The sequence below is a fragment of the Lepisma saccharinum genome, chromosome 21 (genome assembly GCF_977018435.1).
Source record: "Lepisma saccharinum chromosome 21, izLepSacc3.1, whole genome shotgun sequence".
In the NCBI taxonomy this organism is placed as follows: domain Eukaryota; kingdom Metazoa; phylum Arthropoda; class Insecta; order Zygentoma; family Lepismatidae; genus Lepisma; species Lepisma saccharinum.
Window position 1 is genome coordinate 29,852,049 of NC_139249.1, and position 19,949 is coordinate 29,871,997.

Sequence of the window (19,949 nt, forward strand, 5' to 3'; positions counted from 1 at the left end):
AACCCACAGAACGCAGATAACCCATGACACTGTGGCTAAACTTATCAAGAAATTCAGAAGGACAGGTTCCGTCGCCGACGAAAGCAGGCCTGGAAGACCAAAGATAGCAACAGATGAAAGGAGGGTAACGCAGGTGCCACGGTGTCATGGGTTATCTGCGTTCTGTGGGTTGCATTTAATGTAAGTTCTACATGATGGATGGTACCACTCCCAGCGAACAGAATGATGTCAATCCGTTCTCCCTTCATTAGTGGCATCTCTTTTTCATTGGTACACCTGCCTGAAAAATAAACATTAGTCACCGTTTTCACCATTTGTATGGAGACTTATGACTCACCCTGTACAAAAACATATACCAGCCATCAACTGAAGCATTTAACACACTCTTCCATTTCAGAGTACACAAATTATTAGAGGTGAGATATAATGAACTAATCCTTTAGAACAATACATATACCCTGGTATTTTTTAAACATGTTTTATACAGCAATTACGTGTAATAAAAATTAATTTTGTAATTAAATAACAACTACTTCAATTAATTGATAATACAATAAACATGATTTCAGAATCACATCTTAGTTTCATTAAATGCAACCACCACACACTTAAATATGCACAAAGTTCATATGGCAATCCTTCAGTAAAACAAACAACAGCACACACTCCAGGAGGAAATCTTCTCATTGCAACACCCCTCCCATTAAAATGTCAGCTGGGTATGGTATGCTTTGAAGCATGGAGTAACGCAAAGCGGTACTCCTTTTGGATGGCACGAGAGGCAGACATAATTTGTATCACGTAGAACTGGAGCTTTGAGCGTTGTATTGCGGCATACATGGCAGTTGTACTTGGCATCCGGGATGGGGGTTGGAAAGTGCTGTCCTTGGAGCCGGGCATTAGGATTCATCTTTACTTGTTCCTCCTTCCGGTTCCCAATTGGTTCTTTCCCACCCTGAGGGTAAGAAAGGTAGATGAGCAGGTGGTTTGTTATCTTCTATGCTTATTCAAGAACAAGCAAACAACATACAGGAAAACAAAACCCTCAGACATTAATTAGGGATTCATTTTTGCTTTTAAAAAAAAAATAGTAGATAAGAAATAATAATTTAAAGGAAGTAATGGTTCCTTTGGAAACAAATCTTCGGAAATAAATGCAACCTTTCGTAGCAAGCTGCATGTCACTCGACCTGAGCCATTATGTTAATAGTATGTTTAACCAGGGACCTGCAATGTAACCGAACTTGTAACGCTGTCACGTTACGAACAGAACTATCAATATGCGTTACAATAGCATTGGCGTTCCAGACAGTACCGGACAGATTGGACCTACCAACAACCTGAGTAAATTAGGCATAACGTTACTCAATGACCCATTTGCTTCAGGTACTGAGTGGAAAGGGTCTCTGATGGAACGGGTACGATTATTCAATTTAGCTTATGCTAATTAGAGCATGGCAGATCAACATGTTGTGGAAAACCGGAAGTTGATGGACGCCATATTGAAAAATTTTACTTCTTAAGACAGAGAAGTAAAATTTGGTTTCAAGGTAGCTAATGCAAATTAGAGCATAGCAAATCAACATGATTGTGGAAAAACGGAAATTGGTGGATGCCATATTGAAAAATGTTACTTCCTAAGATAGAAAAGTGAAATTCAGTTTGATTGTAGCTTTTGCTAATTAGAGCATGGCAAATCAACATGATTGTGAAAACCGGAAGTTGATGGACGCCATATTGAAAAATGTCTTCTTAAGATACAGAAGTAAAATTCAGTTTCAAGGTAGCTTATGCTAATTAGAGCATGGCAAATGAACATGATTTTGGAAAATCAAAAGCTGATCGACGCCATATTGAAAAATGTCACTTCTTAAGATAGAGAAGTGAAATTCGGTTTGGTGGTAGCTTCTGATAATTACGTAGAGATCTGCAAACTTGATCCATTGCCTGCCCGCGACCCACCTGGCCTAATGGTAAGAAATACCCGCCCTGCGCAGCTGTTGTCTTGAACCAGTCCAACCACCCTGCATAGAAGAGAGAGTTTACGTGCGCGACAGCACCCAGCCAGGTTCAAGAACGGGCAGGCTGCCGATGACTCAATACAATTCTTTAAGAGAGCTGCGATTAGAGGAAATAAAGTATTTATGATGACAATATTGATTATTTTGTTCAGTCTTATCGCCTGTGAATGATCCGAGGCGTAGCTGCCACGAAAGGGGATTGGGGGGGGGGGGTGTTGGGGAGGGTCCGTAAGATTGACTATGGGTTCTTGAAATATAGAACTTACGAAATTCAACAGGTAGTGTTGAATATATGAACATTTTGATTTGAGATGAGTTATTATTTATAGTAAGGTTACACGTAACGAGTACGTTAATAAATAATTACTAGTGTAGAAGTCCGTTACTACTTTTAATCTGTCTGTGTTATGGGGAAAAGAAGCTGACTAGGATGTGTGTATCCCCTTCCTCATATAGTGATGTTGCTGCTTATTTACATTACTGTAATCCATTGTTTAGAAAGTTAGTTTTATTTTTAAATTATTGACTTACACATATTGCACTAAACAGTAATTAAATAATATTTACAGTTACTCATACGAGAAAGTAACTCACCGCTGCCATTACTTAAAAAAATACCAAAATACTTTGCAGTTAATTTATTTATACATATGATTCATATACAGGGTGTTGCAAAATACCTTTTACAACGCTTGGGAGGGGATTCGACAAGTAAAAAATGTCTAAATCGGCACAGTTTTCGAGTGACAGGCATGCGAAAATCGCCTCACACCATGTTTAAAGCACAATAACTCAAGAAGGAAGAAAGATATCAATGTCGGATGAAAAGAATACAAAAAAAGTCGTACCTGATGAATACAATGGTGCAGCAATTGAGGCCCAGTGTAAATTGCGCACGGGGACTCTCAAAGAAAGTGGGGAATCCCCTGATGGAAAATATAGGAAATTTGCTACTATTTTCTACATAAAGTTGAGATCGGAATGTATCCAGTAAAAAATGATGACGTATGTCCACATGTCCCACTACTGCTGGGACACCGTCCCACACTCGGGACATAGGAAATTCACCCAAAAATGACGCTATGCAGTCAGATTACCCTGAGATTGATATCAGCTAAGTGATACAGAAAGCCCCACTAGAGGCACTGGGAGTGTAGGTCACCTGTTATGTATTAGCGTTGGTGGATGCTACGTAGAGAGTGTAGCGTTGCTGGTCAGTTCTCGAACAGGACAATGGTGAAGTACTCTACCCACGAGCTTGCTGATATGAATCTCGTTTATGGAGAGGTGAACCGAAACAACCATGAGGCACGACATTCGTATCACGAACGTTTTCCCAACAGGCGGTTACCAGCACATTCATTCTTTCAAAGACTTGATGCTCGACTGCGTGAAACTGGATCTCTACTACCCCGTAGGTGGTATTGTGGAAGACCCCGCACTGTGCAATTTGAAGACAACGTGTTGGACGCGATACGAAACCGTCCTGGCACCAGCATACGTGACAAATATGTGGCATATGTGGTCGGAATTATTGGGTATTTCTACATGACGTATTACCTGAACTTTTGGAAAACGTGCCACTGGCAGGTAGACAACGTATATGGTTTCAACACGATGGTGCCCCCACGCATTTCAACCGGGGAGCCAGGGCCTTACTCAACGATATTTTCAGCGATCATTCAATTGACAGGGGTGGACCTTTACCGTGGCCACCTCGCTCCCTTGACCTCACACCACTGGATTTCTTTGTGTGGGGAGAAATGAAAAGGCTTGTGTATGAAACCCCTGTTGAAAGTGTTGAGGACCTCGTTGCTCGTGTTAGTGCCGCTGCTGGGACAATTGGTGACATGCCAGAGGTATTTGCATGTACCAGACAATCAGTGCTTCGCCGATGCCATTTTTGTCTTGAAGTCAATGGCGGACATTTTCAACAATGTTTCTGAGTGTACCGGTGTTTGTGAGCCTCTATCTGCACCGCATAGTGTCCTTTAGTGAAAGGTGCGAGTGAAGATGCTGGAGATCCCTGTATTACTTACCCTCGATCTGCATGTGCGGAGTTTGTCCACTTCTCAGGAGAATCCTTTCAAGATGTGCTGTCCCTGGAAATGTTACATGCCATTGTGTGCGTTTTCTCGCCATTCTGTCTTCATTCCTTCGAGAATTACCCACTTTCTTTGGGTTGGTTTGGTTTGAGTTGCTGTTTTAAGTCCACTTTATGCACAGTAAGGCTAATCGGCACTGGACCTACAGTTTAAAGTGGGATCCGAACCACTTGTGCCTCCACCGGGTATCGAACCTGGGACCCCTTGATTACAAGGCAATGACGCTACCACTGCACCATGGGGGAGGTCCCCACTTTCTTTGGGGAGCTCTCTTGTAGTATGTACAGCCTGACAACATGTGGCCATTGTTTAACTTTTGTTTTTTGTACTGCAAAGTAGTGTGTCAACATTAGGGGACTGAAAACGTTTTTTCCTGGTTTTCCCGTATTATTTTCTATTTGTGATGGTGTCCCAGCAGTAGTGGAACATGCAACAAATTGGTTTCTTTTCTTCTTCGTACTGCAATGTGAACTGCGTGTGAAAGGAGATTTGCAGTTATTTTCCTATTTCCTGAGTGTGGGACGGTGTCACAGCAGTAGTGGGACATGTGGAGATACGTAGTCATTTTTTACTGGATACATTCCAATCTCAACTTTATGTAGAAAATAGTAGTAAATTACCTGTATTTTCAATCAGGGGATTCCCCACTTTCTTTGAGAGTCCCCGTGCGCAATTTACACTGGGCCTCAATTGCAGCACCATTGTATTCGTCAGGTACGACTTTCTTTGTATTCTTTTAATCTGACATTGATATTTTTCTTCCTTCTTGAGACATGGTGTGAGGTGATTTTCGCACGCCTGTCACTCGAAAACTGTGCCGATTTCGACATTTTTTTACATGGCATTTTTTTCCTTGTTTTTACTTGTCGATTCACCTCCCAAGCGTTGTAACAGGTATTTTGCAACACTCTGTATATCACATTTTATTAATTTGATTGATTGATCGAATTTTAAATTTTGGGTGCGTCAGCACTAAGGCTATTTTGCACTCGTCACATTATACGGGGTCCAGCCCCTTATCGTTACAAATAACAACTCTAACGTTGCAGAACTAAAATCATAAAATATTAAAATCTTCTGACTTTCGTTAAAAGCTGAGGCTGTAAAGGAGCACTCAGCACAAATAAGGACAAAACACAGGACAACACAAACAAAATTATACTAGCAATGGGGACCAGTCGCCAGAGCCTCGCTAGTCTGCAGTCCAGGGTGTACTATGTGGGAGTGAGGTTGACTATTGGGTGTACTATGTGGAAGGAGCACCCCTTACACCACATTTTATTAATTAATCGCACTAAGGAGAACTATTAATATTGATTACTTTTCATTAAATTACAACTAAATTGTTTTAAACTTAACATATAGAGGTAATAAAATTATCCTCCAAATATTAAAAATTAAGGTTAACATTTTAAAATTGTCTTTCTCTCCCTCTCTCGCTTTACGTAAGCCACACTTCTGCCAATTCAAGCAGATTTCCCAGAGCCAATAAATTATGCATAATCCCCAGAATTCAAGGAATTCCCAGTGATTAGCCACCCTGGTTACAGACATGCCTATATCAGCCAAAACCCCTAGATTACTTATCAACCTGTCCCATCTCTAATAATAATAAACAGGAAGTGAGGATGGTATGACTAAGAGTGATATGAAGGACGCCATTGTAAAATACATCTAAAATAGTAATATGCTGTGATTTGAGAACTCTGAAGAAAAAAAATGAGGATTCTGGATAACTCAGGGAAAATACATTTAGAGTTCATGTGGGAACACTGAATCAACAAAGAAAAATTATCAACCACAAAAAGTATGTATCTTTACAATGGTGCTTAATGCAAAGTAGCTTACGTCCACAGAACGTATCAACATTACAAACATTACCTTCACAGGAGAGGCTTCTTCTTGCTGAGTTACTTTGCGAGGTCTTCCACGTCCGCGCTTCACTGGCTCAAGAGATTCCACAGGTTTTGCAGGAACATTATCTACATTTTGACTATTCTGGGTTTTACTAGCTTGATTTGGGTCTCCTGGTCTCTGTCTCTTTGCTTGTGGACTGCCATCTCCTTCGGAAGAGAAACTCCTGCCTCCTGCAAGCAATATAAATTAGGAACATGCAGTTAGAAACTTAAGAGAATTACCGAGAACGAAACTGCTTTTGAGCGTGTGTGTGTGTGTGTGTGTGAGTAGAAGCAATCAACACAATGCAAGAAGCATGGATGATTGCTCAGTAGTATTGCATTTGAGCTTCATTAGCCTGATGTATTGCAAATAAGAGATTGCACTCCCTCTAGCAAAAAAAAATAGTACCCATACAGTATTTATATTCATGCAATTTTTTTCTAGGTGCAGGGTCAAGGAAACAAAACATAACTGTCAACTAGGAATGGTCACGAAATACCATTTCAAAATATCTATCCATTTCAGATGCAACACATAATCCGAATATCCGGACAGTAATGACCGGATAATACAGATACCAGACTAATTTGGTTATTCTTGATATCAGCGAATTCAGATAATTGGTATATGCAGATCGCTATTTACTTTTAAAGTTCATTAAGTTATTCTGGTGTGAATGATATCAGAAATTAAGGATATAATTAATAAATAAAGGATCGGGACAGCAAACTGAGAATGTTATATTCTAAACTGTATTTCATTTGCATTTTTGTTGTTGTTCATTTATACCAAATTAATAATCCAGAGATCTGTTTTAGGCAACAAAAAAAAAAGGTAAACATTGAAAAGATTATGTAAAATCCATAGAGTAGAAATACGAACATGACTAATAAACGAATATTGGAAGAGACAGCCTGTAAAACTGATAAGCAATAAATCAGCCTGGATAATGTTCACATTCGAATATCTGGACATTTCAGATAATCTGGATTAAGAATATCCAACATCCAGATAGAAAATTACCAGATACCCAAATAAAATTTTATCCAGATTTGGCCATCCCTATTGTCAACACAGTACAGTACTCGTCTAAGTCCAGCAATACTCTATACTGCCATACATATTTGTAATTATTGATTACCAGCTTGAATGTGAGTCTCTCATGAAGTTGATAGATTTGGTTCAATTTAGTTTATTTAATTAATGTCAGTTTTAGCTAATTGCGACTATGGGAATCAATTATGATGGGAGGGACAAACACATAGACAACACAACAGAAGCCCGACAGACTGTGGGTCCATGTGCCAGCCTACAAAAATGCAAACCAGGGTGTACAAAAAAATTGGTACAATATTCAAAATTAAAAAAAAAAAATTCTTACAATTCCTTATAGAACATTCATGTGAATCTTCATGTGGTTTCCTCTTGCTGTTGTCTACATATTTGCAATAGTTTCCTGTGTTAAATGCCATTAGCACATGTATGCAATCATTTATGTACAGTACAGTACATGCTTAGTAAAAATTTTCATTAACTTGTGATAGTTATTAGTAAAGCAGGAATGTGATGAAGCTGATTATGAATGTAAGAGCATTGTTAAATCATCCACATGTCACAATGGTTACATAAGCCTATGAAATTGTAAAAACGACTTAGCAGGCATTGGCAAAATACTAGGGGTGTACGGAACAGGATTTATTTGAGCAGGATGGGAAATCTTTGAAATTTCATGCCACTGGGGAAATCTCAAATTATACATGTCATTTTACCCTTGAGTCACTGTTTTTGCACTTCTGGAATATAAATTACCAATTTCCGAGAACATTCAGAAACTTACAATGCAGAAAACATTGAGAACTAACCACTTTTAAATATGTTCATTTCCCGAAGTTGGAATCATGACATGGTGGTTGTTGATGGTTGATTTTTTTTTTTTTTTTTCCTGATCCAAGTACAGACTTTTCGGGATCCTGCACATCCCTACCAATTAGTACTGGAAAATAATATTACACTGGTAGTACCAGGTTACACGGTGACAATGTGTTAGTTAATTGTTAAATCATCAACATATCACATATTTACTCGAAAGTTGTCAAGAAAAGTGGATAAAAGGTTCGACTTACTGTTTGCAGATTGATTTGTTTGGGCTGCAACGAAATACAGGTCAGGAACATCTAAGGGGTCATGAAGTGGGTCAGCCTCGTCATTTGGCGGTGGCTCCGACATCATGCGCATATCTCTGCTTGTGCTTCCGCTTTTCCGTGAAGGTCCTGGCACCCTCTCGGGCTCACGTATCTGCTGCGGCTGCTGCTGTTGCATCTGAGGCTGTGGCTGTGCAGCACCTTGGTGCCTCTCCTTCTCCATCTGGGTTGGAATGCCATGTGATCGAAACGAAGATGCAGACTGCTGAGACACGTGAGGGATGTTCATGTGCAGCATTTTCACTATGGCAGTGAACTCCTCCAACTCTTGCTGATCGAGCTTCATGAACCCACCGTACAGGAAATCGAGAACCAGAGACATCACCCTGTAAGAGACACCGGGAAGCAGCACCGTCGCCAATTCGCTAGTATCAGCATCCAAAATGGATTTGAGAAAAGGGCTCACTGCACCTAACAACAATTTATGTGCCATTAGCTTGCGGCCATCACACACAAGCACTACATCAACATAGCTCTCCCTCTGCAGGAAAGAGCGAACGGTGTTCAGCATGTTACATTCATGCTCTGTATTGGAAATGGTCACAGCCATTGTAGTTCACACCTACAAAAAACAATTTCAAATGAGAACACACTTATATAAATGGCATTAAGAAAATTAGCATGTGAATGCATTCATCTACAGAAGGTTGTTCGCTTCATATCCAACCATGTTTGACGGGAACTCACCTTAAGAGATACCGCGCTGCCACCACCGATCATGTTCTATTTGACCCCCAGCATTGTGGACTATCGCCCGGCATCAAAGTTTCCATTGTAGCCAGCTCCGGCGCAGGACAGGCATGGGAATTCTGTTCCACTCCCCCGGCAAGCTTTCCATAGACCATCCAGGATGCGTGGGCGGCGATGTTGAAGACGTTGTTTAAACAGACCAAATGCGCAAAAATCCATTGAACTGGTATCTGAGCTTTTCACAGGAATGTCTTCAAACGGAATGACATGAATTCCTAATTCCTCTGCCATTTCCTGATAAAAACGTAGTGATGTTCTGGAGATATGACTCGAGTCATATCGCCAGGTTGCTGTGCCCCTTGCCGTCAATGTCACGGTATGTGATCACCCAAATGTGACCACCAGCAGTGAGATGGACATATGATTCATCCATTGTGACAACTTTCTTCCATTTGGAACCCGCTAGTTACTTTTCATACAGTTTCCTGCAGTTCGTCTTACGTTTGACAATGTGACGCGGTTGAAGGTTGTGTACACGGGCCTTCCGCACACACTTCAACCTGAGGCACTTGTGAATTGTTTTGTTCACAGTTGACGATGCGAGGTGAAATCTGTGTGCCATATCACGTTGAGTCTGGGGATTTTCTTGGCATGCCAATCGACAGATCCCCCTAGATCCCCCTTAGCACTACGGGTGACACATTGCTTGCAGCCCTTCTCCTGGTGGTTTTCGTGGGTGAATGTTTCGCACGGAGAGCCTGTTGTGTGTAACGGGTCAAAATAGCTTTCGCAGTAGTCACCCCAACTGTTAACCCATTCTCCCGACTCTGTTTCACAATGCGTACGTATGAAAACTTTGCATGGAAAAGGGCCATTCCGTAACCCTCCCAATACCGGTTGATTTTCGGTGCCATTTGATAACATTCACTACCAACACTCACACACACCTACAAGGTCAGACACAACTGCTAACACCAGAAGACCCATAGTTCCAGCATGATACGCCAGGTGGCAGAGCACCGAATCGACAATGGTCAGATATAAAGCGAACAACCTCTGTATATACAGTACAACTGTCTAGTACTAATTTTTATTAATTTGAGATAGTTATTACTTATTAGTAAAGTAGGGCTGATTATTATTGATATAAGAATATTGGCATTGGAACTGGATTCTGCATCAGCAAAAATTCAATATTTAAACTAACAACAACCATTGGTGCAACAGCTTTTGAGGGCCAAGGCCTACCTACAGACTGTCGGCCTCAATCCCACATGCCTCAGCAGAGGTGGCGACCATCCAACCACTTATAGGGCAACATGTAGTTAGCAGGATGAAACCCCAGTCGTCGTTGTAGGCTTTCATGACCAGGTTACAGTACTCATTCGGAGCTTCATAATTTTCTCACGATGGTGGGTTGCTACCAGTTCCACACAGGCGAAATCTCGGGAAAGAAGTTGTTTCACTTCCCTCCAGGAGATTCGAACCAGCATGCATCCTGTAGCCCAAGTCCAAAGCCTTACACTGCACAGCCATGGTGCAGGGACATTTAAACCAATACCTATATTAAATTTCTTATCCTGTGAAGTTTTATAAAATGTATCATAATTTTGCAAGATGTATTGAATATTAGGCTAAAATGAAATAAATGTAATGGGAATATCAAATGCATAAAAAACATAATGCAAAACATAGGATAACACTGCTGGATGTATAGCAGGTACACAAATTTAAAACTGCAAGTGCTTCAGGTGTAATGTCATGTCACTTTAATCTGTCGTAATGACAAGAAATTTTATGTGTAGAAAAAATTGAAGGAAATGTGATTCCCTTTAAATTTTCAAATTCCAAATGTTTTATTTATTCCTCATAATATACCTACTATACTTGCTACTGCACTAGTTTAGAATTGGTTACTTTAGCATAGGCAGCAGAATAAAAAATAGTAATTTTCAACTTCGTCACATTACTACAGCAAAGTATTTATTGACACTGGATGGTGCTATACCTTGTAAGACACCTTGAAAAATGAGAACCTCTGGTTTGAAAACTTGGCACAGGAGAGAGTGAAGGCTGTTAACCCACTGCACTCCCTTGAGGTTTATGTTGAATCTTCATTTAATCGACAGATTTCAATGTTTTACATAATATAAAATTGGTTTTAGCATGTGGAAAACACAAATAATGGAGATATTTGATCCCAAAGTATGGGCCTCTTAAATATAGACCCGGTATCTTGCAGTACTATCACAGCCTTTTATTGGAAAAACCTGTAGTATGCACACTAAAACTCAAATAGCGGAACAGGTGCAAAAGACCAAACTTAGCACTCCTAACTGAACAAAAAAGATCCAAAACTGCTATCAGCACCAAATCCAATGATGTAAAATAATAAACACCAATAAATTTAATGATACTAAGAGGTACATTTGGACCGAAAATATAGCCCAAGTAAATTAAAGGAACTCCTATTCCGGATTACATTCACTTATTTTTTCTGCAAAAATTCCCAACAGCAGGAAATCTAACCCTCCCAGTATAATAACATCAAATTACTATCGCCAACAAACTTAACCCTCCTAACCAAACAATAATTTCAAAATATGAACACATATACATAATTTAAGAAAGTACTGACCCTAAAAAATGCACTACACTAGACACACATGACCCCACACACCTTCCAAGGAGAAAACAAGTACCAACCATGTGACATGCACCAAAACATTGTCTGCAGTAAACAAGGTAGATTGATTTCAATCAGGTGATTTTTTTAAAAAATCACTGATCTATATTGCTTTAAAGAAATAATCACTTTTGGTGAAAGTACATTAATCTTGTAATCATTTAAGTGTTTATTAGACTCTAAGAAAGGAAAAGAAAGGAAACAAAATATATGTACTGATGGTGTGAAACTCATATGAAAGGAAATGTAATATGTAGACGGCAAACATTTTTTGGTAAATGTCTGTTATTTCAGACACACATTTCTTCATTTTTACAGAAGAAACTACTTACGGAAATGAGTTTCTGTAGCATTTTGAAAGTTCGTGGAGGTATTTTCTCACCGTAGAATACTGCACAACAAGAAATAAGCACTTTTGATATAATAAACTTGCATTTTGTGCAAAGCGACAACATTGTGCCATTGTTTCCATTATGTACCTGCAGATGGTGAGAGCGTCGAAAGTCCCACAGTCCAGCCATTGTTTTCAAACCTGCCTTTTTTACGAGATTTTTTTTTTTTAACTATGCTTACCTAACACCACCTTTCGTGGGGCTATCGTGAATGGTTTTGGGGCTATCCATCCATGGTTTGTGATGATATAATGAACACGAAAGTAGGCAATTTTTGGTTAAGAGTGTAGGAAACACTGCACACCCACTCCAAACTGACAAAACACAAGCACAACGTGCGATGATCTACAGCTGTGCGTTCCATATTGTATGTTCCCCAACGGAAGAAAGGAACCAAAACAATTACTCCTAATATGAAAAATTGAAGTTATTTTCATGTAAAACCCATAATGGCACCTTCAACTATGTTCCGCAATACACAATTGGTAAGTACGAACCATCCGAAACACAAAATATCCGATTTTAATGTGTCTCCGATATAACAGACATTTACCGATTTTTTTGTAGAATAATACACAAAATACTAATTATGTTATACCGTAAGTGTCATTATCATTAAACTGTAAATAAACATGGCAACTGATATTTTAAAACCTATAATAATTTTTAAAAAGACAAAATTCAGCTACAAAGACCATAAAATATATTTTAAGTTTCAACGGAGATATTTGATCCCAAAGAATGGTCCACCTAAGTTAAAACCTGCAATTTCGAAGTATTTTCGCAGCTTTTTGTTAGTAAAAACTTCATATGCACACTAAAATAGTGAAAAAACACATAGAAAATAACTATCAGTACCAACCCTAACATAACTACGTAAAATTAAAGCTGCTGTTGTGGAAAGTCGTTTGGGTGCTATATTCACTTCAGCGAAGCCTTTGTGCTGTTCTGCTACACTGTAAAGTAATATGCTAAAACAATAGACGTACTGTAGGCGACTTCACAATAACAAATATCCTAGAGCTAAAATCAACTGAAAACCTTCATAAAAGATGCAAAATATTTCATTAAATGTTAAGTATCCCTGAAACGTCTGAAATTCCTTTAGTTTCTTCTTTTTCACATTGGTACTTACAGTCGGGACACGCTAGTAACAGGCGTGGAACCACCCGCTCTGGTAGCAACGCACAGTTGCCGGATTGACTTACATCAGGATTATCGTGAGTCCACAGAAACACGTGTAGGATTAAACATTTGGTTAAACAGTCAACAACGGGACCTTCATTCCGACTCTGTTCATATTTGAAGGAACAACGTTAACTACTTCTGTTCTTTCATTCATTTTTTATGTTTTTACATACAGGTAGATCGAAGCATTAATTACACATGTACCAAATGTATCATTAATGTTTAGGAAATCGAGCAATTGCCAAGCGTTTCGTTGTAATTCATTGAACTCTGTATTGCCGGAGCCTGTATTATCCTGTAGCTTCCCAAATTATCTCACTTCACACACCCACATGTGCCTCCCGATTGTACAGTGGTAGGGTAAGCACTGTCGCCTTTTAATCAAATAATGCTGGGTTCGATACCCTGTCGAGGCACATAGTGGTTCGGATCCCACTTCCAACTGTAGGTCCATTCCACATTAGCCATAGTGCATAAAGTGGACTTTAAAACACCAACTCTATCAACCAATCAATTCACACAGAATTGATTTGTTCGTGATAAATTCTTCTCTGTAATACAGTAGCTAACTCAGTTCTGTGAGTTATATTATGCATAAAAGGTAAATTTTTGTAGGTTCCACGAAATATAATTTAAAAAATGTGTTAACGAAACCAAGTTCTACGTAATTTGTTTATACGTTATTCGCCCTAATTTTCAAGAAATACATTTCATTTGTACGTTCTGAAGCTTCAACTATGTCACAGTAGTATAATTCCATGTCATTACAAAACAAACTGCGAGTTTCGTATAAAAAAAACAATAGGCGGGCATAGCTGTGGTCGGTATTGAGTTGCGAAAAAGACCTACGTTGCGGTGTGACAAAGAAGAGGCGTCATGAAATCAAAAGAGAACGATTTGCCACAGTTGTTCATAACACCAGAAGCATTTTCTTTTGTAGGTAATTGTGATACGATACAACACAAGTAAAAAGATGCCAGTAACTGATGCTTGCAATGTACCATAATAAAAACACAACAGATGTTCTTTCAGTGAAGGTTTTCGGTTACTGTGTAGAGCAGGAAGATAAAATGTTTCATGCTTGCCAGAATGTAAAATTCACATGGGAAGTTAACGTTAACCTACAAGAAACGTCTAGATTCGTTAAATTATCACTTTACGACGGAAATAACATATATTAGCATACTGATACGTACGTGCTTAATTTCGGGTGAAGTTTTATTTTTTCCTGAGCTTGCCAACAGCTGATTAGCCTGTCCGTCTGTTTGTGTGTATTCATATTCTGCATTCCTAAGGATTCTTGAAGGTGGCATTTAGTTTTTATCACGCAAATAATCTCAATTTTCGACATATTGAGTAATTTTTGTATGGCGGAGAAATCTTGACTAGTGTTGTCGATGATCAGTGGTTATGCAGTGTTGCAACCTTCTTCATCGAAAAATACCTACTTTCGTGTTACTGATTTTGTATTTTTTTCCACGTTCGAAAACCCCACGAACCATGCATGGCAAACATAGTTAAAATTGTCATGTTCTTGAAGACCAACGGTGTGGTTGGAAACACTGACCGGGGGTTACATCATCGAATGCACACAACATTTGATTCATGTGGTGGAGGGACATAGAGTCAACAGGCGAAATAAATTAACCATTGGAAAAAACATTTCCACGACCTTTCAAAAGTATACGGAAAGTCCTTCCGGCCCAAGTTCCTTTTGTTTTATTGCAATTTCATCATGCTACGAATACAATTTTTACATGGTTAGATTTGTACATCTGTTAACACATACTGCGGAGCTTTAGCGATTACATAAGGTTTTGTTCAATATATGCTTTCGTGGTTAGGTTAGGCAGGTTAGGTTTGGTTCCCTTAGCATTAACATAAAGTCCATAAATGCATTCTACTAAGGATCCAATTTACTTCCACATTCATTCCCACGCTTCTACAATATTTACTGTCGTTTGTCGACTGAGAACATCTTGTCCATGAGAAGTGCGTAAGGTAGTTTTCAAGTTGTTTTTTCAACTATAAATAACTTTTTCGAGTCCAAACCCAACAGGGTACCAGTTTACTATCCATCGGACAGATTTCTACAGAAGAAACTACTTACCGTAATAAGTTCCTGTAGTATTGTCTAACATCGGGAAGGTGTTTTTTGTGAAATTCAGGGGAGCGATTTTACAATACAGGGAATTTCTCGATTTTGTTTGAAATTCGGCATACTCACTAATTTTGGCCCCCTAATCACGAATCTGCAGTCAAAATTTGGCGCTCACACGTGGAAATAGCAAAATAATCGAAATTAAGTTCTTATTTCCACACCCTCGATTTCCGAATTTCCCGCTGGTTCCGGGCTCCGCCCCTGGGGTAATCGACCTACCGCCCCCAACCGCTATTGCGGCCCCGCCTCCGCTCCGCTCCCCACCTATATCTATAGACTCCCTGTTAAGGGCATGTTAGAAAGTGGCCGGATTCACCTGCTCCCAAATAAGCGCCAAATTTATACGTGAGCGCCAAATTTTAAGTGCAGATTCGTGATTAGGAGACCCAAATTAGTAAGTAACCGAAAATTCAAACAAATTGGAGAAATTCCCTGTATTGTTAAATTATACCAATTCAGGTAAGCTTTCTGTATCCTGGAAATGGATTTCTTCAAATTTAAAAGTTTGGGACTCATTTGGGGGCAGGTGACTCCGGCCAATTTCTAAGATAACTTTAACAGGGAGACTATAGAAAAAGCCCGGGAGCGGAGGCAGGTCCACGTTAGCGGTTGGGGGCGGTAGGTCAATTACCCCAGGGGCAGAGCCCGGAATCGGTGGGAAATTTGAGTCAAAAATTTCAAACGAAAATAATTTTTTGGTTTAAATTTCGCACCGATTCCGGGATGGATAGCCCCAAAAACCATTCACGGAATGTTACGCGAAGCAGATAGGTAAGTACGAGTGTCAAAAATTGACAAAACTCAGAAGTAGGGTCACACTAGGTTACAATAGTTAAAAATTGGTTTCGAAAAAAATATGCGTAGCCCCACAGGCTCGGGTACCCTTTTCTACACCCTCGATTTTTCGCACATTTCAAATAAACTCGTTACGAAAATTAGTTCTTCATAAGAAACGATGTTTCTAAATAGCGCGGAAAGTAATTTTTTTAGATCTACGTGCTAGGAAACTTACGTTTTTCAATATTTAAATTCCTTATGTAACGTCGAAACGGTTTTGCAGGGATTTGATCATGGCGCATCTTGGATTCATGTCACAGGCGCACGTCTGAACATTTTCTTTTTCTTCTTATCTTTGACTTGTGCAATGGGATAATTTGCAATTTTTTCTTGTTATGAATGACTTGTGCAATGGGATAATTTGCGATTTCAATATATTATTTATGTAATTTATTGGCGGATTGGATATTTGAGACATTGCAATTGTTTTGTGCGACTTTAGACATTGGAATTGATTTGTGTGACATTGAATTAAGACAAAATGACTAAATATGAGATTGACACACGTTCAACGGATGAAGGACATAGAGGACTTTGTTCGACGAGACATACGGGACATTGTAATTGACTTACAGGGAACCTAGCTCCACGAACCATTGGCGCTAGGCCCACGAACCATTGGCGCTAGGCCCACGAACCACTGACGCTAGCCCCACGAACCACTGGCGCTAGGTCCACGAACCATTGGCGCTAGCCTCACGAACCATTGGCGCTAGCCTCACGAACCATTGGCGCTAGCCCCACGAACCATTGGCGCTAGCCCCACGAACCATTGGCGCTAGCCCCACGAACCATTGGCACTAGCCCCACGAACCATTGACGCTAGCCCCACGAACCATTGACGCTAGCCCCACGAACCATTGACGCTAGCCCCACGAACCATTGGTGCTAGCCCCACGAACCATTGACGCTAGCCCCACGAACCATTGACGCTAGCCCCACGAACCATTGACGCTAGCCCCACGAACCATTGACGCTAGCCCCACGAACCATTGGTGCTAGCCCCACGAACCATTGACGCTAGCCCCACGAACCATTGGCGCGTGGATAGGTTAGTTCAGTTAGGTTGAGATCGATAGTTAAAATTTGGTGTCGTGTTAGTATCACGATCTAGAAATTGGAAATAATTGCGAACCATTTCAAACGACAAAATTTCAACTTTTAACGGCTGTACAGTCGTAAATACTTCTTTCCGCGCTCCAATTTTATTTTATTCACAAATAGGATCAAATAATGTTCATAATGAAAAAGAAAAAATTTCAAAATTCGAGGGTGTAGAATAGGGTACCCGACCCGCCCCACACACCATTCTTGCATAACCCCACGAACCATTGACACATAGCCCCACAAACCATTTGCGGAAACGTACGTTCTTCAGTTACAAAAACACTTTTTTTTAAAAAAAAAAATTGATCAAAAAAACGTGAATACACGTTAAAAAATGATCCGCGAAGCAGATAGGTAAGTAGAAATGTCAATAATTGACGAAACTTAGAAGTTATAGGTGTCCGAAGGATAGCAAACATTTACCCAAAGGGTTAAGAAGCATTATCACAGCACAGCATGCTCAAGTTCCATGATTAGTTTGGAATTAAACAATCGGAACTTGGGCTCAAGTCATTTCTTACACCGCATTGCCAGTTTGGAGTTCTGACAAGATTATCTGCATCCACTTACTTCCATTGGACACCATAAAATAGTACATTTGTACATCAATCATCTTTGCATATTTCACAAGTAACTACCTTTACTCCCATGCCCAATGGAATTTCGGTTACTGTTGTCAACAATAGACAAATAATACATTAAGCAATACATTATCTAACTGATAATGCTAAAGTACAAAAAATTACAATTCGCAACATTGAGACAAGAAATCAAGCTGCACCAGTTAAAACGTGATGTCATTTGTTTATGTTTGCATATTTTAGTGTACATGTTTGTACGTTATGAATCGCTATAGAACATGCTTGACTCAAACATTTGTAAATAACACAATGTAATTCTGACAATTTTAACATCAACTGCTACATTATTACATGCAACGATTAACATGCATTATATTAGGTATTTCTACAACGAGCCATTTCTTCAAAATTCACCGCAGCAGCCATTTCAGATAGGGGCTGACATTCCGACGACTGTACGAAACTTTATAGCTGGTGTTAGTTTCTTCTCATTCCGAATCTTAGTTCTGTAATTTCATTCGTTACTTACCTAACTTAATAACCCCTTCGTAAATCGCAGATGGAACGCTCAAAGAATTAAACTGGTAGTACAATCCACCGATCCTTATCACTCAAGGCTTATCACTAACTGACGCGTTTTTCAGCAAGCGTTTTGTATATTCGCATAGTTGCCAGCCAGCAGGGCTGTTTCAGTCTTATGGGAGATTGGTTGACCGTAGTTAGTATTCTGTGTTTCTACTGTTCCTCGCGAACCGGCTGAAGTCAAATTCGTGTCCATATTAACGAACCTTTTCTTCTACTAATTTTTATTGCGAGAATGAGAGTAGAATACGTGTAATATTTACAAATAGTACCAGGAATGTACGTATTCTACAACTCTTTCATTTACACAATATTTAGTTTCTAATTTGGATAAGTAGCTTCATCCGGCCGACCAGTCTGTTTACATTTTGAAATTGTGTCGTATGATTCTTGTCATTAGAATATTATTTTGGGGATGCGATAAGTGTTGCCTAATGTAGTTAATGAAATCGTAATTTAACATTGCATGAAATCACTGCGTAATACGTATCAAAGCTTTTTTCAAAAAGTGATAAAGAAGTATCGCCAAACGCGAACCAAATTCCGTTCATTTCATCTGTGTGGTACAGGCTTGCATTCAGTATCGAAATCGAACTTTCTGATTGTAATTGTGTATCATTTGTTGTTTAAAATAAAAACTCAGGAATTTTAATGAAATGGTAATAATATTATATACTGTTCTGTAAGGGCCAAGTTCCACGTGTATAACTTATTCTGTGATGTTATGCTTCTTCAATAACTTATTTTTTAATTCCTCTCGTATTTTCTTGCTTGAATGGTTTAGGTGGACCAGGTTTGGTTCTCTTACTTTTATAATTATATACACGCGCGGAAATAATCAGATAATTAAACTTAATGATCCTATCCTACTTATGTTATGATTCTGGTAATTATTTGAAAATAGTCGCAGCCTTTTCTATTTGTATGTAGCTAATGCTTAAGGATCATTTGAGTTAAATGCAACTTTGTATTGAAAGCAACATATTTTCAGTTACTATTTTCACCAAGTGGTCAACCTCGTTTTTGTGCAATTTTCACCTAAACTCATGATTCCTCACAATGTGGGAATTATTTTATAAAACAGTCACGTTCTCTTGTAAGATTTTGTTTTGCATTGCTTGTTAGGTTCTATGTCTCAAAAAATAATCATCTATACCATGTGATATCACTGCTCTCTCTAAAAAGTGGTAATAATAATCAATAATCATCATTTTTAATTTGTGTTAAGCTCTGTGGTTAGTTGAGTGATTTAACTTGCAAAAATTGACAATGTGTGAAATATAATAGCATCTGTACTTAATAATAAAGGTACCAGTTTCATAGATCCGAGACACATTAAAATCAGATATTTTGTGTTTTGCATGGTTCGTACTTACCAATTGTGTATTGTGGAACATAGTTCAAGGTGCCAATATGCTTTTTACACGAAAACAAACACTTTTTCTATTAATTTATCTAAGTGCTACTGAACGCATGTAATGGTGCTATATCGCTTCTTT

General features: G+C 39.1%; 1 protein-coding gene across 1 annotated transcript; it reads right to left on the reverse strand.

Moving 5' to 3' along the window:
* Nucleotides 1–703: 703 nt before the first annotated feature.
* LOC146004127 (uncharacterized) lies at nucleotides 704–18,480 on the reverse strand. Its single transcript, XM_083142793.1, has 4 exons — nucleotides 18,398–18,480; nucleotides 8,149–8,788; nucleotides 6,008–6,213; nucleotides 704–955 (listed from the first exon to the last, which is right to left on the reverse strand). Exons 2-4 carry the CDS (start codon nucleotides 8,774–8,776, stop codon nucleotides 704–706), a joined length of 1,086 nt encoding a protein of 361 aa, XP_082998919.1. The 5' UTR covers nucleotides 8,777–8,788; nucleotides 18,398–18,480.
* Between the last annotated feature and the right edge of the window lie 1,469 nt (nucleotides 18,481–19,949).